The sequence below is a fragment of the Engystomops pustulosus genome, chromosome 5, assembly GCF_040894005.1.
Source record: "Engystomops pustulosus chromosome 5, aEngPut4.maternal, whole genome shotgun sequence".
Taxonomy (NCBI): Eukaryota; Metazoa; Chordata; class Amphibia; order Anura; family Leptodactylidae; genus Engystomops; species Engystomops pustulosus.
In genome coordinates this window covers 21,506,742-21,532,727 of record NC_092415.1, presented here as the reverse complement: position 1 = coordinate 21,532,727, position 25,986 = coordinate 21,506,742, and the positions used below count along the sequence as shown (strand labels likewise).

The window sequence follows — 25,986 nt, the reverse complement described above, 5'->3', positions numbered from 1 at the left end:
CAGCTCCATGCGCATCATGCGCTTCTTGCGCATCTGTTTACATTCCCCTCACCCGCCATATCCTAAACTTATAAGAACGCTACTACACTTGATCTTATACAAAAGGTTCTTAGAAGTGCTGTTTGGGGAGTAGCCTAGAGACAGGGGCTTGGATTGGCGAAAGCTCGCCTGGCAGCGGAGCGCCAGCTCCATGCGCATCATGCGCTTCTTGCGCATCTGTTTACATTCCCCTCACCCGCCATATCCCAAACTTATAAGAACGCTACTACACTTGATCTTATACAAAAGGTTCTTAGAAGTGCTGTTTGGGGAGTGGCCTAGAGACAGGGGCTTGGATTGGCGAAAGCTCGCCTGGCAGCGGAGCGCCAGCTCCATGCGCATCATGCGCTTCTTGCGCATCTGTTTACATTCCCCTCACCCGCCATATCCCAAACTTATAAGAACGCTACTACACTTGATCTTATACAAAAGGTTCTTAGGAGTGCTGTTTGGGGAGTAGCCTAGAGACAGGGGCTTGGATTGGCGAAAGCTCGCCTGGCAGCGGAGCGCCAGCTCCATGCGCATAATGCGCTTCTTGCGCATCTGTTTACATTCCCCTCACCGCCATATCCCAAACTTATAAGAACGCTACTACACTTGATCTTATACAAAAGGTTCTTAGAAGTGCTGTTTGGGGAGTAGCCTAGAGACAGGGGCTTGGATTGGCGAAAGCTCGCCTGGCAGCGGAGCGCCAGCTCCATGCGCATCATGCGCTTCTTGCGCATCTGTTTACATTCCCTTCACCCGCCATATCCCAAACTTATAAGAACGCTACTACACTTAACTTGGTGCAGGCTGGGACCGAGTCTGACCCTGGGGCTGGTCATATACTGCCGACGCAGAGGATTGCGGGGCCTACCTCGGTCCAGGTCTAAAAAAGGCCTACTATACCTCTTCCTCCTCCCACCCCTCCTCCACCTCCTCCTCCTCCTCCGAATTACCATCCGTGGGCATGGCGCCATCAGTCGGTAGCTCTAGGCACAGCAGCAGTGCCGTCGCTAAGCGACAGCAGGCGGTGCTCAAACTGCTGAGCCTAGGCGATAAAAGGCACACCGCCCAAGAGCTATTACAGGGCATTCCACATCAAACTTGTTAACTTTGTCGCCACCCTGCTGTGTAATCCACAAAACATACTGGCAAACTTTTATCATTTACCGATATTATTTCAGCGCTTCTTGCGCATCTGTTTACATTCCCCTCACCCGCCATATCCCAAACTTATAAGAACGCTACTACACTTGATCTTATACAAAAGGTTCTTAGAAGTGCTGTTTGGAGCGCCAGCTCCATGCCAAGGTCCAACTAACATAGTTTTAACTGCAGCACCTTTAATCTACTACTAGTTCACTGCCTCCATACATGGTCCCCTTATCAAACGAGCTGTGTCAGGCAGAATTTTGGGTTGTTTTCATGGCTTCCATGTTAACTTTGTCGCCACCCTGCTGTGTAATCCACAAAATATACTGGCAAACTTTTATCATGTACCGATATTATTTGAGCCCTTCTTGCTCACCTCCTTTGGTTCCTCTCTGCCACCAATTGGTTTGAAGCCTGAGTCCATTTAGGGTATGTTGCCATGACACTCTCTAGCCTGCCGCTGCTGCCGCTGCCGCTGCCTCTGCATGCCATCCCCTATAGTGTCAGGGTCAATTATTGGATGTTTTAGATGCTATCTAGCCTCATTCGGTCACTCTGTCATGGCCATGCTGTTGCCCATAATTTTGGCATAATGGTGCGATTAAGCAGCCTCAGAGGCATCCATGCATGCTGCCCCTGCTGTTTCCTGTCCATTTCCGTGGTGTTTCCATCCTTTTCTGAGGTTCCCAGGTGTTTGGCCAAGCTTCCCTGTGCAGAGCCTTGGTCCCCTTGAAAAATGCTCGAGTCTCCCATTGACTTCAATGGGGCTCGTTACTCGAAACGAGCACTCGAGCATCGGGAAAAGTTCGTCTCGAATAACGAGTACCCGAGCATTTTAGTGCTCGCTCATCTCTATTCACCATCACTGATATAGACCTATCTCTTTGCTTAATTGCGATGTAAAAATTCTGGCTAAAATCTTGGCCACTAGACTAAAAGGGGTGATAGTGGACATTGTGCATCCAAACCAAAATGGGTTTATCCCGGCTAGGGGTACGGATTATAATCTGCACAACCTTTTTTCTGACCTACAATTGGGAGAAGGGGAAGGCCACTCCATCCTGTTGTTGGATGCCGTGAAGGCCTTCAACAGGGTGGAGAGGCGATTTCTCTGGAAGGTTTTGGAATGGTTCGGCCTAGGGGAGGAATTGGTCAGGTGGGTCCGCACTCTATATGATCCCCTCATTGCCAGAATGAGCATCAATGGCATTTCTCAGATTCTTTCCCCTTGCATTGTGACACTCGACAGGGGTGTGGACTTGGGTGTTTGAAAATATGTTATTATGTATTGCAAATGACTTGACTTATTTGTGATTTTTTGTTTTATACTAATTATTATACTACTATTACTTATACTATGATATATTATATTTGATATAAGACATGATAAGACTCCTGATACTCAAAGCTTCCTTGTTTCTTACATTTTCCCCAAAGTTACACATCAAGCGTGAACAACTTCTAGTAGTTTTATCACTAGATGTCCTCTCTCCTACTCCATTACCATTTGTATACAGCAGATGTAGTGGAGGTGTCCTGGGAATTAGAAGGAACTATTATCAACTAATCTGAACTGTAAACCCACAGGTAAAACAAGACACGGCTAAAAATTACTATTCTAGCGAGGTCAAAATAGGTTATCGTCATGATGATGTTTCAGTGCACTTGAACGCTAAACAGCATCGGGAATAGAACCTAAATGCAAGTCAAGAAGATAGTCAAGGTTACATGAAAGACACTGGAAGAAAAGATATGGAATGTATACCTGTCCTTACAGATACCACATGTTTTTCCTATTTTACATATATATTTTGTATTGTAAATCACTTTGAGATGAACATATTTTATGGTTTTTTGAAATGTATAAATTATCTATATTCTGTAAATATACTTGAAGTTAAATTCAAGCAGTCATAATAAAAAGTTAGGAGAGTTAGGTCTGGAATATAAGACTGCTGCTTATTATCTACAGTTGAGAGCAGTTGCAAAAACTGTATCCAGAGGACCCAATACGACATATTGAAAATTGAGGCACATTTACTTACAGGGTCACCGGAGTTCACAGAAAGTGCAGGGTCCGTCTATAATGCACTGTGCCGCGATTCACTAAGATTGTGCGCCCGAAATCAAGAATGTGTTGCTTCCCCGTTCAGGTCCGACAGAGTTCAGCATCTATTTTGTGTTTCATTTTCAACATGGGACTTGCGACACAATTTAAAAGTAAAATACAGCGCTCAGTCCGAATCAGTCAAAACGTCCGATGGTCACATGGAAACTAGCGCAGCTGCGCCACAAAAAGGGTCGCAAAATTGCAGCGCCCCCACTACTTAAATACCTGTGAAAGTCATTTTAACATTGAAGAACAGGTACAGCCTGGAGGCACAAAGAGGCACAAAGCCCTTTCCCCAATATGTTTACCACATGTGTCTAGCAAATAAAAAAAAACTAAAAGGCCTTACACCAGATATAAATAGGAACAGGAAAACAGGAAAATGAACCAAACATTCTTTGAATGCGCCAGAATTTTGTCACATTTTGCTAGGGTTCAAGTAAGAGGTGTAAAGTGTTAAACTCAAATAGACAGTCTTAAAAGACAAGCCATGGTCAGGGTCTTTGGTCTGGTGAAAGTTTTAGGACTTAGAATAGGAGTATCTTGGGAATTTGGAGGGATAATAGACTGATACGTTATCTCCTTAAGGACGTGGCCTAAAACGAGACAGCTTTGGATCTCTGTATGACCCGAGGCTGTAATGGCAACAGAACGCCGCTCCTGACATCATGGGGAGCAACAATCACAACAATGATTTCTTTGTTTTTATTTCTAAATATTTTTTTTATTTTAACAGTACAGCCAGAAGATGGTATATAATAAAAAGATATTCCCCTTTACATTAATGGATATTACATATAAATCTGCTCCCCTGCACTGGGATAAAGGGTTTCCTCATTAATATTTCAAAGGAAGAGATAGTTCCAGACAGTATATCTTGCAAGGAGTGAATACCTTTAAATCTCCATACAGAAACATCAAAAATCTTTCAGAACCTGTGGGGGAATTGGTCACAACTGTGACTTGAAATCAGTCTTTCCCATGGCCATCAAGGGCTTGAATCATTACAAGGTGTGAGGGTTTAACAAAGATGTCTTTGGACAACATCTTTTAAATGTCACCAGCTATTTGTTCTATCATCGATTGTGGGTGTTAGCGGTGGGTGTTTGCTACAATATACAGCAAACCCCATGTCTATATGACGAGGTCTCATCCGTCGAGCCCGATTCATACAGGTACGTCATGGAGCATTAAGGAGAACTCAACTGTTCCCAAACAATGATGGGTTGAGCTAAATCAAATCTCATGTCCCGGCCAATGTTGTTTTTAGAGACTAAGATTTCTTAGCAGGTGTTAAAATATTATTTAGTAGACTAGATTTCTCTGAACCTGGGGCCGTCTTTGATGGAACAACCCCCATAGCTTACTTTCTATTGCTAAGATTCTATTGAAGTGCCAAGAAGTTTGTCGAAAGATGTTAGAAAACTACGTATAGCTGTAGAATATTAGAAACTGTAAAAATGTATTTACATAAATGCACAGGGCATAAAAAATATGTTAGCTATTATCACATATGGAAAAGAATGTTCTCACTAATGTTATTTTCCAACACATACTCACCATGGTAGCTGAGGACAAAGAAGCCACTTGTTGTGAAGTCACTATGAAACTTGATCAGGACTTGGTTTGAAGTGCTGTATACAGACTCAAGTGCAGTATTGCCACTGAACTGTCCAATCTGAGGAGACGTCTGATCTGGCCCATCCCTATAATACATTAGAAGTAAAATTAGTTTAAAAAATCTAAATTATTTGAAAGTTTTTTTGTGCATATTTTAAAAATATTAAACATGAATAATACATCTCAATAACATTTAGACTCTTAAGGAGCCATTTATCTTAGGATTTCCTGTTTTGTCCTATTATCTATTTGCAACTTTTTACCTGAATAAGGAAACAATTTTCTCAAACCATTCTTTCATGAAAACAGATCTGTACCGAGACATCCCTTTTTCAACACTTTCTAAGCACAGGGAAAATAATGTACAGGCAGTCGCCAACTTAAAGGGAACCTATCAGCAGAAATTGACCTAATAAACCACTACCTGTATGTTGCCAAGCAGCTGACCACATTACAGAGCATGTTTCTTGCATGACACAGTGTGATGGCATCATCCAGAAAATCAACTTTGAGGTGAGATGTACAATTCTTGTATAAAGTCACGGAGGTGGATATTTTAACACTGAAGTCAAGCTCTCTCTTCCTTAGAAAACTTCCTACACTGTAATTGATGGTATCCAGAGACTTCAGAGACATCACTAACCAGATCTCCTGAAGTCTGATGCATGATGTCAATCACAGAGGAGGAGGAATTCAGAGCTCCCCACCTTGACTTTAGTGTTAAACTCTCCGCCTCCTTGACTTTATACAACCAATTTACATTTCACTTCAAAGTTGATTTTATAGATGATTCCATCACACTGGATAATAAAAGAAAGAATAACTAGAAGGTGTTACACTGTTTGACAATATACTGGTAGTGACTTATTAGGCCAATTGCTGATGACAGGTTTCCTTTAAGAAAACACAACTTACAGATGAGCCCTAGTTACAAATGGACTTTCTCTCTTCCCACTGTGACCTCTGGTGATGGTATCTGGATGTTGATGGCTGCAATGGCCTACATAAAAGTTATCCAAACAGTCTGCACTGAAGTTTCATTGTTAATCCGTGTTCCCATGACAGCTCAAAATTTAGAAATTCACATTGTCACAGGGATACAAAAAATACTTTCAGGTGTTAAACTTACAGAAAATTTCAGTTCCAACTTACAAATAAATTCAACTTAAAATAGTCATGAGCAAACCCAACAAAATCCAAATTCGGCTAAACTCGAATTTTAAAAACCAAGGCTGCCACGAATCATGGCTGTTAACTGTTTTAATGCTGATAAAGAAAGTTGGCAGCACCGTTTAAATTACTCCTGCAGTTCAATGTCATTTTGGTTAGGGTCGTTGCTACCATCAGTTAGTGGCGATCCCCCCAAAATAACGGCGCTCTGTGCCACTGGCAGGTTAGTGATGGAATGCGGCCACTGCAATTTAAAGTGCCAACTTTGGCAGCAACGCTCACAGAATTAATGGCGAGAGGGTTGGACAAGAATCTACAACTTTGGCACAAACCCAAACTCTGCAGTTTAGGTCAACTGAAAACTACTTAAGAAGAAACCTAAAGAACATATCTTGTATGGATCTGGGGACTTCCAGTATGTACAATTTCCTAGTATCCACTAAAACCACGTGCTTTTGCAGGACATTCATTCAAGAAGGTGATAGGGCCAACCATTGCATGTATCCCTACACTACGATGAATATGTCACCTCTCCACAGATTATTTTTTGGGTTATTGTTCTTTTAAATATGCCGTGTTACATCTACTGAAAATTCAATATTATTAGAAAGATGTTAAAAAAATATTTGTAATAATGGTAAAAATGACTTTTAAGCATGTCTACCGAGAGGCAGTTTTAATGCTTCCTGCTGCATATTTTAGGCAGGATCATGGTTACTGGAACAGAATTTAATATTATCTATAAATTTTAATTTCCCCACTATACACTTTCAACTTCTCCTATTTTAGATGCAAAACTTCTGAAATACCAAAATGTCAAACAGTTCAGTTACGGTGACTGTATTTAATATACAAACGGTCAACTACGTTTAACTCCGACTGCTTTACATAAATGTCACATCCATTGGTAAAGTGCAGTCCTAATCTTACTAAAACTTTTTTTTTTTTTTTTGTTTCCACAGTAGTAGAACATTTAACCCCTTAATGGCCAGACCGGTTTTTCTTTTTGCATTTCCATTTTTCACTCCCCACCTTCAAAAATCTATAACTTTTTTATTTTGACACTTACCTACATATTCTTAATTCCATTTCTGAGAATCCATGTTGGTCAAGTGTAGATTTGGTATCTTTTACGCCCAAAGAAAATTGTGTCCACTCTAATGTTAAATACCACCCCTATGTGTGAGGAAGTACAACCCAGGACCTGCTCTTCCTTTTTTCAATGTCCTTCATCTGCTACAACTAAATCAGTGAAGCAGAAACTTGAACAAGTAGTGGAAAATAGTGCAGATAGTGCAGCGGATCGTTACCTGGTCACACCAATAGTTAGACAGGGAAATTTTTTGTCTAAATCCTACTTCTCCTTGGTTGATTTAAAGTATACCTACCACTGTATATTGACTTTATTCAACATTCACTTTCATTTACTTTAGTTGTTTACTCATGAAATTAAGTTTTATCTTTATTTAAATAAAGCACAAGTGCTTTTACATGCCCCTGAAAGCACTTGTGTTTGCCCCGATGCTCCGTCTGTGTTTCGCCCCTCCCACATCATGAAGGAAACTTAATGCTGCTGTCTTATAGGCTTGAGGAACACTAAATCGATAAGCCTTGGACCCAGCACTAGTTTAGTATAGTATGGAATCATTGGTTAAGTTAATTAGGTTGTCGGCTTTGTCAAGTTCGGCTGGTTACACTGGTTACACCTGTGGTTGTTGCTTGCAGAAAAGATGTGCCGGCTGCATTTAAAGGTCCTCTCATCACTGGTGTTAACCTTTAATTGCCACCGAATTTTCTCTGGGATTGTCACTCCTCTTCTGCATTTGAGACAGGGGTGTGCCCAAATGTGTGTCTGTGGTTGGGGTTTGCTTATTCCATTGGGTAAGTCTTTAGGAGTATTGGCATAGAGGACCATATTATATACCAGTGCAGGCACATAATAGTCTATAGAATAACAGAATATAATTTATAGATCATATAAAATATTAGGAATAATAATAATTCCTCTATTTATATAGCGCACACAGATTACGCAGCACTACACAGAGCTTGCCAAATCAGTCCCTGTCCCCATGGGGCTCACAAACTAATCAACCTACCGGTATATTTTGGAGTGTGGGAGGAAACCGTGGGACCCAGAGGTAAACCCTCACAAACACAGAGAGAACATACAAACTCTTTTCAGATGTTAACCTGGATGGACCCTGAACCCAGGACCCCAGCGCTGCAAGGCTGTAGTGCTAACCACAGGGCCCCCGTGCTAGAAATGTTGTATAAGGGGTATAGAAGAAATAACAAATCTAAGTAGCAGCATTATGATCCAGTCACAATATAGCGGTATTGTCCAAATCCAAAGCCATAATTTTATAGGTGACCGCCTTGTTAACACTTTCCAGTTATTTGCTGTATATTCTGATGATTATTCTAAAAATTAAATGAAAAAATCTAAATATTCCCAAATAGAAAAAAAAAATCTGTCCTTTTCACTTCTTTCAATTATTTCATACATTAAAACCTTGAAACGGCAAGTTATATTCCTTTCTTTAGGATTAAAAATGTATATAAACATTTCTCTGCATTATTAATTCTCTTTCTTTAGACACAATTGTTGTCATTTATTTATATCACTTTTATTTTTAACTTTCCTGTGACTCATTCAATTCATTTCTGTTCATACAAAAGTCAGAGACCTCTTGTAATAAAACGTAATTGCTTGATTGAATATGGATTATACATTTTATTAACTTGTAGTATCCTCTAAATGAGAAAAAAGCGATTGTCACTTGCGAAAAAACAGAAGAGATCATTTGTGAAGAAGCAGCATTAAGGAAAACAATACGACTAAATGCAAAAATATTGAGGGGTCAACAATTGGATTTCCCTATTGATTTGAGGAAGCTATGGCTGAAATGAATTCTAATTTCTTATTAACCCTGCAGGTATCAGGCCACTAGGGGGAGAGACAACTGAAAATACTGAAACACAAAAAGTTCTTGATTTCATCAGTCATTAAACGAGGTGGAAGGGTCAGAGTATTAATTTTGAGTAATTTTGATACCGATGACATATATAGTAATCATGAAAGGTCATCAGTTTCAGATGGGTCCTAAGCCTAGAGACTATACCAATCATTGTTTCCAGGCAAACTCTGGAGACAAAGGAGCAATGTTACAGATCAGGAAAAATAAAATTCCTGGAGTCCCAAGTATACTCCAGGTCATCAGGGTAATGGGTCGTCAATCCCCGATGACATCACGAGGACCGACGATCTTAGGTTAAATGATAGTGTGCATGCACATGGCTTTGTCGGTGACACTGATCATAGTTGTGTTACTCGTACGTGTTTGCATAATGCAGCAAACAACCAGCATGTTTGAAGATGGCTCAGCCCGTTACCGATCATGTAATGTGAAGGTCAAAATCTTGTTGATGGGCTGAATGATCTTTTCTGTTTGAGCCTCAATACCAAACCCAAAATTCTTCCTGAAATCCTATTTCAGGGACCACCAACTTTCGACACATAGCCCAACATCCCCTTTAACTGAAAAACAGTGGAAAGAGGTTCAGGGAGAACTATATGCTTGTTCTCCATGGCACTGATCATGGGAAATTAGCATATGTTCTTGGATTCAGCTTATGTTCTGCAGAAACTGAAATCCCAACCCAACAAGAGAAAACATTATCAGCTGTTTATAAATGTGTATGTCAGTGTGTCTGGAGGAAATAATATGTAATGTAAACGACCAGGGCAAAACTTAGTTTGAGTTAGAATGTATATTGAGAAGAAAGACTATCTCAACATCCTTGATTACCATCACTAACTTATCAATGGCAGAAGCTAAATGTAAAGCTCCTAGATAAATTCTGTAACAATTCTCTAACAAGTTCTAGTTGTTGCGTAAAATCCAAATAAATGGTCTTTGGTCTCCCCCAGGATCCAGTGCCTAAATGAGATGAGTCTCGGTACAGTCCTTAACGCCATATGTTCATATTTTGCAAGGATAACCAGAATTTCCTGACCACCAAGTTCTACATTATATTTTATACAAGCACTTGATACCTCACTGTATCTGAGACATGTGATCTATGTAACTTGGATTAAAAGACTGTAGAGTAATCTCATGTATCACCATCAAAGAAGCAATGACTAAAATCATGCAGAAGATCTGTAAGCTGTCGGAGAGATAAACCTGCTATATGCTGACTATCGGCAATATCTCTAGTGTCCTAAGAATGTGAGATCTAAGATCAAAAACCAAGCTCCAACATAAATATTTATTTGAAGATAAATAACAGCCTCAAAAGATGGAATATAGGAATGCACATGAGACATGTTCCAACATCATGCACCGATACAGTAAGAGGGATAACGATATTACGATAAAAGAAGAAAGAAGCTGTCAGCTTGTCGCATGCTGTATGTTAAAGGTGCACCCAAAAAAAGTTGGCGCACACTTTCCGAGCAGTGCAGGTGCGCCAGATAATTGAAGACAGTGCACCAGTATTTAATAATATGGCACACCCTGTACACTCAAGAGGCGAACTGCAATACTCCCATGACTACTTTCATCCATGACTTAGGGTGGGCTCTCCACCTGAAAAAAGGTGGTTTCAAATGGGTGTTCAAACTGGATATGCACAAATTTAATAAATAAAAGTCACAGATTTTTCCTAGTTGCTGCATCATTTTCTTCAAATACCCTTGAATATCTATGACTATACAAAAAGTGAACTCTATATTTTCTATCTATTGCTTACAAGACAAGCATCAAATTTCGATAAAATGCAATAAACTGCATTAATATCCATAACAAGTTATCTTAGAGTAGTTTTTTGGGTAAATACTCTCCCTGACAGCTATCTGTTGACAGAAGAAGACAACTTATAGATACAGATGAGTGGACCCAACTTTAAGTCCAGGTCCAGGGTTTGAATGAGTCCCTCCAGACCCAGACATATTGCTGCCAATCTGGTAAATTGACACCCCTAACTACTAGCCATAACTGCAAATGCTCAATTGGTGGCCCTGCAGCCAATCTGGCAAATGTACACTTCTATCTACTAGTCCTAGTTATCTACACCCCTATGTACTAGCCATGACTGTGATTTGCCAAGGAATAACCCCTGGTCAGTCCCATTCATGGCTAGTAGCTCAGGACCTCACTTTGCCAAATTGGATGCATGGCTGCCAAACCGTCAAAATGTCAGGGTCATGCAGGACGCACCCGAACTCTGGATCCGAACCGAAAGTTCTGGTCCGCCTATCTCTACTAGTGGACCTTTCATACTCTCTACTAGTGGACCTTTCATACTGAACTTCTTAATGCATCCTGTTCAATCAAACATTTAAAAATAGAAATTTTTCTATCATCAGATTTGACTTGAAAATGAAATATTGGAGATTCATCGAGCATTTGGTTTAAGTAAAACAAGTTAAAATTCTACTTACCATACAGTGATGAAATCATAAATGGGTTCTGTCTGGAGGACTGTGAAATTGATGTAGATTCCATTTCCTGGAGCAACCTTGACCAGCCAGAAGCAGTCTTGAAAGTTTGGGTACTCATCCGGATATCCAGGAGAGTAAATAGTACCATTCATCGACGTTATATTTCCTCCACAGAGAGCTGCAAGAGAATTCAACAAACAAAGATGCTAAGGACCTGCTGTAAATACTTAAGTCTTTGGGACTTCAGGAGAGACATGCTGAAGAGTATGTCAAGTACGTGTACTCGAGTCATCCAAGTTGCTAAGCAGCAGGCGGAAGAAAAGTGCTACAGCTATGGAAGTCGAGTTTTTGTGTTATCCTGAGGAAATTAAATGACAGGTTGTGAGGAACCAAACTAAATGAAATGAGGTTCTCCAAAAAAGACTGAAATTTTTATCTAATTTGAGCAGCAGTTCCTTGGGCTAATCTGTTATTTTCTATAGTTTCCATGAAAAAGACTAGTTAAAATAGTTGTATCAAAACTTATCGAAGCCATTCCCTTCAAAACTCAGCCGTCTGTTCAGCACAGCTTCTTAATTTACCGATAGTTAAATTTCATACTAAAATATAGTTCCACCACCTGTCACTGTTTCTACAAGTCTGCTCTTTCACATCGCATTTCCTCCTATAGTATACATTGCTTATACTATCACTGTAATCACAGGGACTTAATGACTAGCAATAATCATCAATAGACAGCTCACAGTTCCCTATTTGGGTAAATGAATAAAGTTCCTTTACTTTCTCCCTTCAGATGCAAAAGTCGAAAGAGAGATAACTAAAGGGCCACAGTAATTCCACATATAACAATGCCACAGTCACAGACAGTGGAAAATCACCACAGTGTCTGCTTTCTTTGACTACTGTTTGAAGTGTATTTGTCTCAGCTGAGACTGGAACAAATGAGTCCCAACTGGGACAAATATGTCTCAACTGGGACAAATATGTCTCAACTGGGACAAATATGTCTCAACTGGGACAAATGCATCTAAGCTAGAACAAAAACATTTCAACTGGGACAAATAGATCTCAACTGGGAAAAATATGTCTCAACTAGACCAAATGGCGCCTTCTGCAACATATAAATCACACCTGGGACAAATATGTCTCAACTGGGATAAAAAAAACCTCTCAACTGGGACAAATAAGTCCGGACTTGGACAAATATGTCACAAATTTGTCAAATTTGTCTCAGCTGGGGCATATATGTCTTAACAGGACAAATAAGTCTCAACTAGGACAAATATATCTCAACTTGTAAAACAAATATGTCTCCAACAGGACCAATACATCTCAAAGGGAACATTTAAGTCTCAAGTGGGACATATATGACTCAAAAAGTAGTAAAAGGAACCAAAAGAAGACAATGTAGTGATAAATCACAGCTATTTAAAGGATGTCTTAATAGAGAGATAGCAACCCCCTGTGTTGGTTATGAGTTTCTAGTTACCTATCTATTTCCTCTTTTGCAGTAGCAGGGAGAAAGTAAAGAGCTACGGTAACCCAGGACTCCCTTCATTCATTATTATCATTTATTGGGTAATGTAAAGAAACACTTGCCTATCCGGCACACATCTAGTTCTGTAAAGTTCTAGTAAAATGTATGTTAATCTTCTAAAATTTCTGCAATTTATTTCGACCTTTGAGTTTGCAATTTTTTCTTGGACAAAAGATAAATAGTCTAAGATTTAAACTCTGTTTTATTTTTTTTTTTTACACAATTTTTTGTCCGCATGGCCTCTATAATAACACTCATAGAAAGATGTGGGATTTAGTGTGTTTGATCTTTGCCTGCAGATCTGGGTAGTAAAACAGAGAATAAGTGCACTCTATCTGTACTGAAATCATCTTATTACTGGTAATAAAAAAATAGAAAAAGTGAAGCATAAATACAGTACCGTCACATCGAGGTATCGGATGATTCCAGTTACGGCTCACTCCATGCAGACATGTAAGAGCAGATTCTCCAATTAAAGAATAACCAGGGTAACACTCAAAAGATATTGTGTGTCCCACAGTGAAGTCATTCCCAATTACAAATCCATTCCGAAATGGCCGGGGATCGGGACAGCTCTGGAGCTGATAAGCTAGGAACAAAAAGTTTAAAAAAATAATAAAAAATGAAACCTGTAGATTATTTCCCTGCTACATGCAGATAACAGTGCATTACTTTTTATAGACAGTAGCTGTTAGTGTTACTTTTTTAATATCATATATATATATATATATATATATATATATATATAAATTTATTTTAAATGCTGAAAACTTAATCATGTTGCTATAAAGAAACTGCAATAATAATCGGATTGCCACCCGCAATAATTACATCCTGAATAATTTTGACCACTCTAGAAATTTCTCACAATGCATTACAAATGATAAATACAATTTTATAATAAATAATCAACTTAGAAATAAATACTTTCTCAAGTGGAAGCTAAGAGTTGAAAGGTTACTTTGAAAAACTAATTTAAAAGACTATGTAAATAAGGAGGTTGGTGAACCACTATGGCACAACGCTATGACATACCTCCACATCCCAGCTGAGCATCAACCACTCCTTTCTCCCACCCTTTTTCCCATTACATCACACTTCTCCTGGTCAAAATCCATCACCTGTGCAATTATATAACCACCCAGTGCGCTTTAGATTTTGGGAGAGTGTTGTGTGGCACATTTGTTGTGTGGCAATTTTTAAAACAGCCAAGGAGACAAACTTCAGCTTAATGGGCATGCATAAAGGTTTTTTTGAAAAGTTATACAAGTGTGATGTCATGCCGTTGCAGCCACTCTAAAGGGAATGGAGCTGGATTAACTTTTTTTTCTATTGTTATGATACCAGGAGTCTGTTGGAAACAGCTGATCAACAGGGGTTTGAAGTATGACGTATGATGATGACCTATACTATAAATAGTCATCAATATTATTTTGCTGAAGAACCCCTTAAAAGCACAACAAAAAAACACATTTTCAGGATTGGATAAGGAAACTATTGCCTCTAATATAGATTACATTGTTAACATCAAGCATGACTATTTGGAAGCCTAAGACATAACAGTTTATCTATTTCAGGAACAGATTCCCAACTGTAGACAGCGCAGGTCTTTGACTCTCTTAAGTACAGTTTAGGGAACTGGTTACCACTGTATTCACACAGTTTATGGAGCTAGAAGCAAACAGCTCTATACATTGTGTAGTGACCATGTCATGCTACTGCAGCTTTGCCACTATTTGCTCACCTACTTTACCCATATAATGGACTACAGTTTCAAGGATAATTTTTACAATTAGCTGAAGAATAAAACTCTGAGCATAGTCTATAAACTTATAGACTTCCTAACAAATAAAAAGACTTTAAGTGTTAATACAAAAAATATCTATACCGGAGCACACCATGACATCCAGATATTTGCATAAAAATTTCACAGCTTGAATATCAGGGATGTTTTACTTAAGACACAATTTGCATACTAATATGTTTAAACATTATCTTCAAGTTCTTTATAAAACCGTAAAATAATTAAGAAACCTTTGTTTTAAGCTTAGGTGGAAAAAGTTGAAAAAATAAACTTTTTTACTCCTCCTTACTCCTTGAGGTATTATGCTGATGGGAAGTCTTAAATTACCATCATAAAAGAATAATATTGTGAGACTGTAAGGATATTATTGACAATGCTCCACTTACCATACCCCATGTACCCCACTTTTTGGACTGTTATCATCTGTGTACCCCCTCCTCTACTATGTCACCCCCTATTCCCTACTCTATATGTAGGGGCAGATTAAGACTGCCGTGGGTCTGGGGCTGTATGAATATTATAGCCCCTACTAGCCTGGAATCACTTCCTACATTTGGGACTAGAATCAGCTTCTTGTGGAGTGGAGAAGAATCTTCAAAGGTCCTAAAAAGGCTCTTGTGTACATGTGTATTGATAATAGGAACATATGTACAAGGATTTAATGGGACACATTTACTTACCCCGTCCGCAGAGCTCACATAAAGTGCATTGTGCGATAAATTTACTAAGATTGTGCACCCGATATCCTGAATGTGTCTCTTCCCCGCTCAGGTCCGACAGAGTTCACCATCTTTTTCATGGTGCATCTAAGTGATTGGGCTTGCGTCACAATTTGAATTTTAAATCCTGTGCACATTCCGAATCAGTCGGATCATCTGATGGCACGCCCCCAATTTGTGTCGCATGGAAGCCAGAGCAGACAGCTATTAAATGACTGCCCAAGGCTCGCAAATCCAAATTCCAACGAAAGTGAGCAGTGTGACCCTTAGTAAATGGGCCCCAATGTGTGAAGGTCCTTCTCGGGATAAAATTTAGTGGGTGGTGTGGATTGCCATGGGCCCTGGGCTACTTCCCAAACCACCTATATTATATTCCACTACTACCTATACATCACAACACTCCTTTGTCCCTGCTCCCGTTTGCTCCTGGGAACCTGTCATTAGCTAAAAATAAGAAATCCTTATGACGGGTTCCCTTTTATTAATATAAATTTATAATGCACAATGGAAATTCTAACCAGTGTAATGATTTAGTTTATTTTGGAAGGGTTTTTTCTACTGTCACTTGCTGCACGACCGATAAATCAAACTTTCATTACTTTATATTTTATATATAATGAATTAACTTTTTCCTTCAGCACAATTAAACCCTTTCTCCAGATTTCTTAATATATATGTCAGATGTTCTTACAAAAGAAAAACTCTCTCTTAGAAATGTGGAAAGTTCATAATTTCTCCCAATTACGACATTAAATTGTTTTGTCAAGAATTAATAATTTTATTCTGCCAAATAAATTACTATGTGCAAATACTGGAGCCTGTTTCCTTCCTTTAAGCTCAGTCACTGTCCCCTAATCCCAAACCATCTCCTGAATATGTCCTTACATGAAAATGTTTCACGGAGAGTGTTGTATTTTTAAAGGTGAAACAAATCTAATAGAGAAACTGATAGATAGTACATACAGTCCAATACTGCAGTGCAGCATGTTATAGAGCAGGAGGAGCTGAGCAGATTGTACATAGTGTCCTATCTGCAGGCAGCATGTTATAGAGCAGAAGGATCTAAGCAGATTGTACAAAGTGTCCTATCTGCAGGCAACATGTTATAGAGTAGGAGGAGCTGAGCAGATTGTATATAGAGTCCTATCTGCAGGCAGCATGTTATAGAGCAGGAGGAGCTGAGCAGAATGTACATAGTGTCCTATCTGCAGGCAACATGTTATAGAGCAGGAGGAGCTAAGCGGAATGTGCACAGTGTCCTATCTGCAGGCAGCATGTTATAGAGCAGGAGGTGCTGAGCAGATTGTACATATTGTCCTATTTGGAGGCAGCATGTTATAGAGCAGGAGGAGCTGAGCATAAAGACCCTAGAATAGAAATATAAAATCTAAAAACATTTTTACCCTCAGAATGTTTTGAAAAGATAGAATTTTATGTGTATATTCAGGCATCGATGACCTAAGGGGTAATATACAGAATGTTATTTACTGTATATAGTAGGAACATAAAGTGGCTTTATTGCCTTTAGTTATATTTTTGAGAACTAATGGTTTTTGGAGAGGAACCCTGGGAGAACATCTGACCTAGAGAGGCTTTTAGCTGTTTATATTTAGAGTAACTCACAGGAAATTGGGATGGGATTTTATATTTTTCCTAGTATGTTACACTTTTCGGCAATTCAATTGGGAACATGTCAACCTGTCAAAAGCAATGTACAGCTCCGTGTCCTACCCAGATGTCTTCACTAGCATGTGACAATGCATGAGCAAACCTCGAAGACCGGGTTTTATGAGACAACAAGGATTTATGACATAGTTATAGTCACAGGTGAATATGACTTCTACAAACAAAGCAACTGACTAGTTCTCACTACGGAGAGGAGGGAATAGAATTCTCAGGGCTGTGTATGAGAAGAATTCAGGCATTTTATTTATGATGGTCTTTCACATCTACCGGGACCACCGATGGACAAAAAAAATTCCATTTCGAGCTACTTCTGACTTTATTGATCTTTTTGATTATTCGTCTTAACATTCTGTACTGTAATTCTTCTCAATATTCTCAAAGCTGACGGAATGTTTCCATCTCATCCAATACAACAGGGAAGGGAATACTCAGTTCTTCTCCGATCCACCAGATTTAGAGAAAAGGAAACAGCTGAACTCAGCTATCCTTTGATGTTTCTAGAACTCCCAAGGTCGTTAAAAAATAGCTTAACAGGGTGGGCTACACTGAAATATCAGAAGTAACTTCAGTCTGCCCCCTACCCATAGGTTTTGACCTCCTATGGGTAAGGATAAGCGGACTCGTTTGAGTTCAGGATCATCAAGTTCAGTTGATCCCAAACCTGAAAGTTTGGTTCAAGTTCAGGTCCTCAATCTCAACGCCGCAGAGGTAATCCTAGAGTAGATAGCAGTATGCCCATGCCACCCGCATGGAGTTTACACCCATGATCGGTGGCAGCACCGATCGCTGGTGTTACAGGTAAGGGTTGAGCCTGAACACTGAGACCAAACTTCTAGATGAAGTCTGATTTTGGGTTCTGGGGTCTGAAGGTTAGATAAACAGTGAAGAAAAGCAACGCTGGACAACATGTGTGAGGCAGAAAAGGGGTAATTCATCCATCTCATCGCCATCCAATTAATTTTTTTTCAGAACTGGTCCTTTCAAGCCTCTTGGCATATGATAATCTCAGGAAGAATTTTTTGTTTAATAGCAATTGAATATACGCTTCCACCAGCTTTTACACCCGTAAACTAACAGCACACCTCTCCTTTTTAGCATTTATTTTAAATTTTTTTAATACATTTTTATTTTGAGAAGTCAACATTTATTATACAGTAAAGACATAAGCCATAGGAGACGGTACAAAGATACTGAAGAATTCTATACCCTGTCTGTCACTCGCAAAACCCTACTGAGCCCAACCTGTTCTGCTGGGAAAAAAGGTAATAAAAAAAAAGCATCCATATTTTTTATGTTTAGAAAAAAAATTCTGTTTACCAATTCACCAATAAAAAATTTCATCCAATGTCATATGTAAATAGAGCCCCCCCCCCCATTATTTACCAATTACCAATGCTATGGGTATCTCCACAAGCAGGATATTGCTTTGGCTAATAGACTGACTAGAAAAAACTGCTGAAGACTGCAAACACTGCTAATTCACATGGCAGTATTTCATTCTGATTATTCTCTGGAGAATCTACATCTAATTATGTGTTGAAGGAAATCTAACTTTAAAATCCATCATGATAGACACAGGCACCAGGACTCAACTTTTACAATTATGGGCTCAGAGGGGTGTTACCAGAGCCCCTTTATCTGCAGATTCAGCACAAAAGGACTTTGGTAATGCCCCCTGAGTCCTTGTAACTCATTCTCATAAAAGTTGGTTTTAGAAGGCAGGAGGACATGGAAAACAAATATAAGAAGATTCCCCCAGTCCCAATGCCTGCATCTATAAGTACATGTCTCTGGTTTTATTGTGATGGATTTTGATGGTAGATTTCATTTAAAGTCTGCTTTCCAAAACTTCCAGCACAATATTTGGCTTGCATGCCCAATCACTCTACTGGAAACACTATGCATATCATTTCTTTTTTTCTTGAATGGAGAAAACACCTGTAGTGATTAACAAACCTGTTAAAATTTGGGTTCAGATTTAAAAAATCCCTGTTCACAGGTGCTTATTGTTTAACCACAGCTGTGGCATTAAAATGACTGTGGTGGCATGCACGCTAGCACTCACATGCTGCTTGCCACTATTTTGGGGAGGTGATTAATAATAATAATTCTATATTTATATAGCGTACACATAGATTATGCAGAGCTTGCCAAATCAATCCCTGTCCCCATGGGGCTCACAATTTATTCAACCTACCAGGATGGTTTTTTCGGAGTGTAGGAGGAAACCATAGGACACCCAAGCAAACATGGAGATAACATACAAACTCTTGACAGATGTTGACCCAGAGGCTTGAACCCTGTGCTGCAAGGCTGTAATGCTAACCACTGAGCCACTGTGTTGTCCTTGTTGCTGCTCCTGATGATCCTCCCCAAAATGTTGATTGCGGGCTTTAATGGCGAGGTTAGGGTGTTGAGCTGAATCCACACCCGGACTTCTACTGAACACTAAACAACTGCAGAAAATCAAAACCCACAAGGCTCTTTGGAGCCATTTGTAGTTTTATCTCTGGAATTTATGGGCAAAAATAGGAGATATTTTTTTCTCCCCATCATAAGTGGGATGAAAATGTAATCACTAAAGGTTTTATTCAACTAAAAAAAAATAAAATGACATCACAATTTCTCGGGACCGTTGTCTATTTCTGTCAATTTCTTTGCTTGCTCCGAACAAACTTTCTATTTCCCCCAGACACATCCTCTCCTCTCTCTCGCTTTATCTCTGAAAAAAAAAAATCCCCAAGCTCTCCGGCTGTCAGACGTGTAGCCCGGTTATAAATAGATGCACTAACTGCGCACAAAGTTACTAGATGCACATTTGAAAAAACTTTTTATTGATTGCATTAGAATAGCAAAGTGCGTTGCTCACCTTGATAAATGATGTGAAATCCCTGTTTGTTCTGAGAATAATCACTATGGAAATACAAGCTGGTCTCATGAGTAGTGCTGAACAGTGAAGCCGGGAGCTGAGGACCACTTAACCTGCCAATTACAGAGCCGGTGTCTGCAGGTCCGCTCCGTACCTCCAGGTAGTCGTGTATTGTTTCGGTGGAGAAATTGACAAATTGTAGATGCACACCTGAGAAGATAAATCACGTACATTGTAATACCTAACGATACATTTAATTAAAACAGCAGATGTAAAAGGCGCTTCCAGCTGTTTATTGCACTTCCGCTGTTTTCATGGACTGTGTCCTCCACCGCCTAAAAGAGAGAAGCTGAAGACCTATTCTTCTAATTACTAAGAAATATTCAGTCTTTACTGTATATGCCCCAGGAAGAACTATTCTCTCCATATGTGAATATGGCCATCAATTAGTAAACTATAATCATCTGATTAATAGGTAATGAGCAACAGAGAACTCACTCCTCTATCGGTACTGTGTCACCATCAAATAGGAAGTGAACGGCTGCACCTGAAGCGATGCAAAAGTTATAACAAAATATCACCGAAAACAAGCCCTCATAGTGCTATGGAATGAGAAAAATAATTTCTTGAGGAAGGGAAACAAACAAAAATGTTGTAGAAAGTAGAAAAAAATGAAAGTTTTCCAGCACTCGACCAAATCCAAGGAAGTATCTGGATTGGAGTTAGTTTGTAGCACGTAGAAAAAATGAATGTTTTCCAGCACTTGACCAAATCCAAGGAAGTATCTGATCCATCGTGTTAAAATCATAAAGAAAATGTCATGACAAAAAAAAAAGGAAAAAACTCACGCGTTTCCGATCTAAACGATTAAGGATAGTTTAGATCTGAAACGCGGCAGTTTTTCATTTTTTTGTCATGACATTTTGTTTAAGATTTTAACACAATGGATCAGATACTTCCTTGGATTTGGTCAAGTGCTGGAAAACTTTCATTTTTTCTACGTGCTACAAACTAACTCCGACTCAGATACTCCGTGTACCTACAAATCGGGTCATCAGAGAGGTGAGCTGAAAGAAAAATTTCTTTTTTCTGCTTTATCAAACAAAAATACCAATTGTTAAGGAAAACTCAGTTCATTTGGATTATAAAAATTACATATTTTATTGCACTTATATCTCCAAAGTAGGTCTGGACTCTCAGGATAGGGATGTAATATTACCACTGTACAAGGCATTGGTCCGGTATCAACTGGAATATACCGTCTAGTTCTAGGCCCGGTCCATAAAAAGGAAGCCCCTGGGCTTGAGAGTTTACAACAATGAGCCACAAAAATGATAAGAGGTATGGAGGGTCTCAGTTATGAGGAAAGATTAAAACTACGAGATTAATATAGTCTCAAAAAGAGACGACTACGAGGGGACATGATTAATTTATATAAATATATGAATGGTCTATATAAACGGTGGAAAGTTGTTTCAGGTTAAATTAAATCGAAAGACAAGAGGGCACTGTCTCCGTCTGGAGAAAGCTTCTTTACTGTGAGAACTTCAATCTGTGGAATAGCCAGACTCTGGCGCTGCTCACAGTAGGGACAACAAAGAGCTTCAAAAAGGAATTGCACCCCTAAATACCTTCTCATTTTTGGTTGAAGTTGATGGACATTTTTCTTTTTTCAACCATGTGAACTATGTAACTATGTAACGTGTTTTGACCCAATACTTAGGACTTTATCAGGTACAGGGTACATTACACCTGAGGAAGACCTAAGTACTAGGGTGAAGCGCGTTGTGCAATAAAAAAAAAAGCTATCTTATAATCTTCAAACAGATGCAGTTCCTTTTCTTTTCCATGGGGGTCATTTACTAAGTGCCCGATTCGCGTTTTCCCGACGTGTTACCCGAATATTTCCGATTTGCGCCGATTTTCCCTGTATTGCCCCGGGATTTTGGCGCACGCGATCGGATTGTGGCGCATCGGCACCGGCATGCGCGCGACGGAAATCGGGTGGCGTGACCGAACGAAAACCCGACGTATTCGGAAAAACCGCCGCATTTAAGAACGGAAAATGTGTCGCTCGGGACGCGCTTACCTTCACTCAGCCCGAGCCGGTGAACTCTGGCGCGTTCAGATGCTTTTCAGCGCAGCAGCGCCACCTGGTGGACGGCGGAGGAACTGCCTTATTAAATCCCGGCCGGACCCGAATACAGCGCAGAGAACGCGCCGCTGGATCGCGAATGGACCGGGTAAGTAAATCTGCCCCCATATCTTCATTGCTAATTGTGCTTACTCTGATTATTTAAATAAAAAAATGTACATACCGAAACCAATAGGAAGTTTTATTGACCATGTGCAGTCCAAGCTGCTGGGGTAGTTTCCTGGGAACCCAGGGCTTAGTATCACACCGCTGAAGTCAGTCATGGCTCCACCACACTGCGCTATAGGGGATTAATAGCAGAAATAATATATAACACCAACTGTATAGCAATTTATACTTAGCATATTGTACTATATAAACACTTATTACATGGAAAGAACAAAAAAGTACTACATTTACTGTTACAATGAAAATGTTATGGAAAATGTCACATTCCTGACCAGGCCCTTTTTCAGTTTGGCATTTTCATTTTTCACTCCCCACCTTCAAAGATCCATAACTTTTTTATTTTGTCATGTAAAGAACTGTGCGAGAGCTTGTTTTCTGTGTAATAAATTGCACTTCATAGTGACCGTATTTAACCCCTTAAGGACGGAGGGTTTTTTCGCTCATTTCTCGCTCTCCACCTTCAAAAATCCATAACTTTTTCAATTTTCCATGTACAGAGCTGTGTGAGGGCTTATTTTGTGAGTAACAAATTTTACTCTCCTGTGATGTCATTTATTATTCCATGTCGTGTACTGGGGAGCAGGAAAAAAATTCCAAATGTGGAAAAATTGAAAAAAAAAAACGCATGCGCCACGTTCTTACGACTTTCACTCTGCGCTCCAAATAACATGCCTACTTTATTTCTTTGGTTCGGTACAATCGCGCTGATACCAAATTTATACAGGTTTTATTGCATTTTAATAAATTTTCAAAAATTAAACAAATGCGTGCGAAAAAAGGAAAAAAAAATTGCCATCTTCTGACGCTAATAATTTTTTTATACTTTGGTGCACAGAGCTGTGTGATAGGCCATTTTTTGCAAAATGAGCCAACGTTTACATTGCTACCATCTTGAGGTCTGTACGACATTTTGATCACTTTTCATTACATTTTTTATGTCATGTAAAATGGTGTAAAAGTCACATTTCGGACATTTGGGCGCCATTTCCCGTCTCGGAGATCACCACCACCATACTGCAATACTACTGTATAGCAGCATATGCAGCAGGCATGTGATGTTATACTAGGTCATATGTCGGTAAGGGGTTAATATAATTTTTCTACAGTCTCAACCAAACATGAGATGGCATGAAGAAAAGAACTATGTCAGCCCTGCCTAGTGAGCTATAACATATACTACGGCATGTGTGGTCTTTCAACTTTTATCCTTTAATTATTACTATACTTACCAATACATATGGGAATTGGATAGTTCCATCTTCTTACAGGACCAGGCATACATGTGATGTGAGAATGCCCCTGGGGGAAATTCATAATATAGAATTTAATGATAATAAACAAAATAAGTCAGGGATGAGACTCCACAGGTCACGAGAATGGGGGGTCCTATGGGGTCCGATGTACCCCAGTCAGACCCCTTCTCACTCCCTGAGATGAGCAGAGCGGCCAACCAGGCATGGCCGGGCTGCCCAATTCATCTCTATTTAGAGGGCAGCACCGAAAATGTGCATCCTGCTCAAGGAGCAACGAGGGGTCTGACTGCAGTACAGCAGACTCTATTGTTCTATTGATCTATGGGGGTTCCATCACTGAGATCCCCACAGATCAGCTTTTTTCGTGGGAAAACCCCTTTAAGATTTGAAGGGTAATAAGAATAACATAACAAACACTGTCCAGAGCCAATCTCAATGGTTAATAGTACAATTTACTGGAGTCTCTGTTTGAGGGAGTCCACTTTAAATCCAAATAGCTGTTATTGAACCAGAGAATACTTTAAGAGAGATGCATAATGAAAATAACATCATAGAAATTAAAAAAAAAATTTTTAATCAGCTTAATCCCAGGACTTTCAGTCCAGGTCCATCATTTATAGTCCATCATCACATGACAGCCTCAGTGTACACAGGAAGAATGGGACCAACTGGTTTCATCATTCAAGGGTTGTCTCTTTACATGCCCCTGCAATGGCCATGAGTTGGGTTATAGTATCACATAACACAAACCAAGTTTCCATCACTTCCTTTCCTGACTGCTGGTGGTGGAATGGACGACATCAGTTTGTTTTTTATTTTAGTCCATGCCTTGTCCCTATGTTGTTTTTGAAAGGAGTAAGATAACCCCTTTAAATATTATTACAAAATATATAATATACTTGTCAGAAATACATTTAATGGAAGGTTTTAGTAGCTGGATATTTTTTCATATTGTATATATTAATACATTTTTAAGAATATTTATGTTGTTTCTAGTAATGAAAAAGTAGCTGTCGCTTACTGTAACAAAACTGTTGTTTCTCACATGAAATGTAATGTGAAATGGATGACCATACCTGGAGAGAGTATCCTTGATCACAATGAAATGACACCACATCCCCGACCATGTATCTGTCCCCGACTTTTATCCCATTACTTGGCATTAGTGGCTCTGGACATGAGTCAAGGCCGATTGCTGAAAAATAAAATAAGATAATTATGTTAATAATGTACATTTATATTGAGATGAAAACTAACAGTTTAGACATGCATGTTTTATTAATTTTTAAATTTTTTTTTTTAAATTTCAAAAACTAACAATCATTCTTAAATTACAATTGACCTGTAAAGTATCTTACATTTAAAATTGTATTGCCCAAATATGCAGCTTTTAACAACCCAGTTTTGTAATTTAAGTAGTTCATATAAACCATGACATTAAAAAACTTTTAAAGTTTAATAGAACCTGTCATTAGCAATTGGCCTAATAAACCACCAGAATATTGTCAATTAGCATAAAACCATCTAGGTTTAATTTCTTTTATGGCCCAATGTGCGACATCATCCAAAAAGGCAACTTGTAAGTGAGATGTAAATTGGTTGTATTAAGTCAAGGAGGAGGAGGAATTTAACACTGATGTCATGGTGTGGAGCTCTGAACGCCTCCTCTGTGATAGAAATCATGCATCAGACTTCTGGAGATCTGGTTAGGGATGTTTCTGGATGCAGGACCCTCAATTCCACTGAAGGGGGCTTTCTTAGGAAGAGAGAGCTTGACTTCAAATTAAAATCTCCCCCTCCTTGACTTTATACAACTAATGTGCATCTCACTTCAAAGAAGAACTTCTGGATGATGCCATCACACTAGGCCATAAAAGAAACATGCTCTAGAATATGTGTCAGCTGCTAGACAACCAGCTGGTAGTGGTTTTTCCCTTTAGGTAGCCAGTATGATGATACCGCACATTTATGTGTGGACATCAAAACTCCTTACAAAATGCAGGTTTACTTCATTAACACCAGGAATAGATGGAGATCCCAGGTAAGCAGTAAAAACTATACAGATTTTTACACTTTAACTATAGTTTTTGACCCTTTTATCGGCGTTCATAATATGTATAATTCTTTTAAAAGCTCTTAGACTTTATACATTTAAGTTCATATCAGTTAATGTCTAGGCCAAGGCAGCAGCACCACAAGGTTATCAGAGGGCTTTGAGGAAAAATTACTTTTGTAAACCAATTCTGTGAAGTTTTTGAAGTTGACAGTAT

General features: G+C 39.2%; 1 protein-coding gene across 6 annotated transcripts in view; it reads right to left on the bottom strand.

Moving 5' to 3' along the window:
- Positions 1–25,986, bottom strand: part of CSMD3 (CUB and Sushi multiple domains 3) — an 804,446-nt gene that overhangs the window by 134,359 nt on the left and 644,101 nt on the right. For all 6 annotated transcript variants that reach the window (XM_072151297.1, XM_072151299.1, XM_072151298.1 and 3 more), the window contains 7 exons: positions 24,793–24,911; positions 23,693–23,762; positions 22,459–22,575; positions 20,141–20,350; positions 13,463–13,651; positions 11,526–11,703; positions 4,847–4,992 (listed from right to left, as the gene is read on the bottom strand). In XM_072151297.1, the coding sequence (XP_072007398.1) occupies positions 4,847–4,992; positions 11,526–11,703; positions 13,463–13,651; positions 20,141–20,350; positions 22,459–22,575; positions 23,693–23,762; positions 24,793–24,911 (1,029 nt within the window). The remainder of the gene's footprint in view (positions 1–4,846; positions 4,993–11,525; positions 11,704–13,462; positions 13,652–20,140; positions 20,351–22,458; positions 22,576–23,692; positions 23,763–24,792; positions 24,912–25,986) is intronic.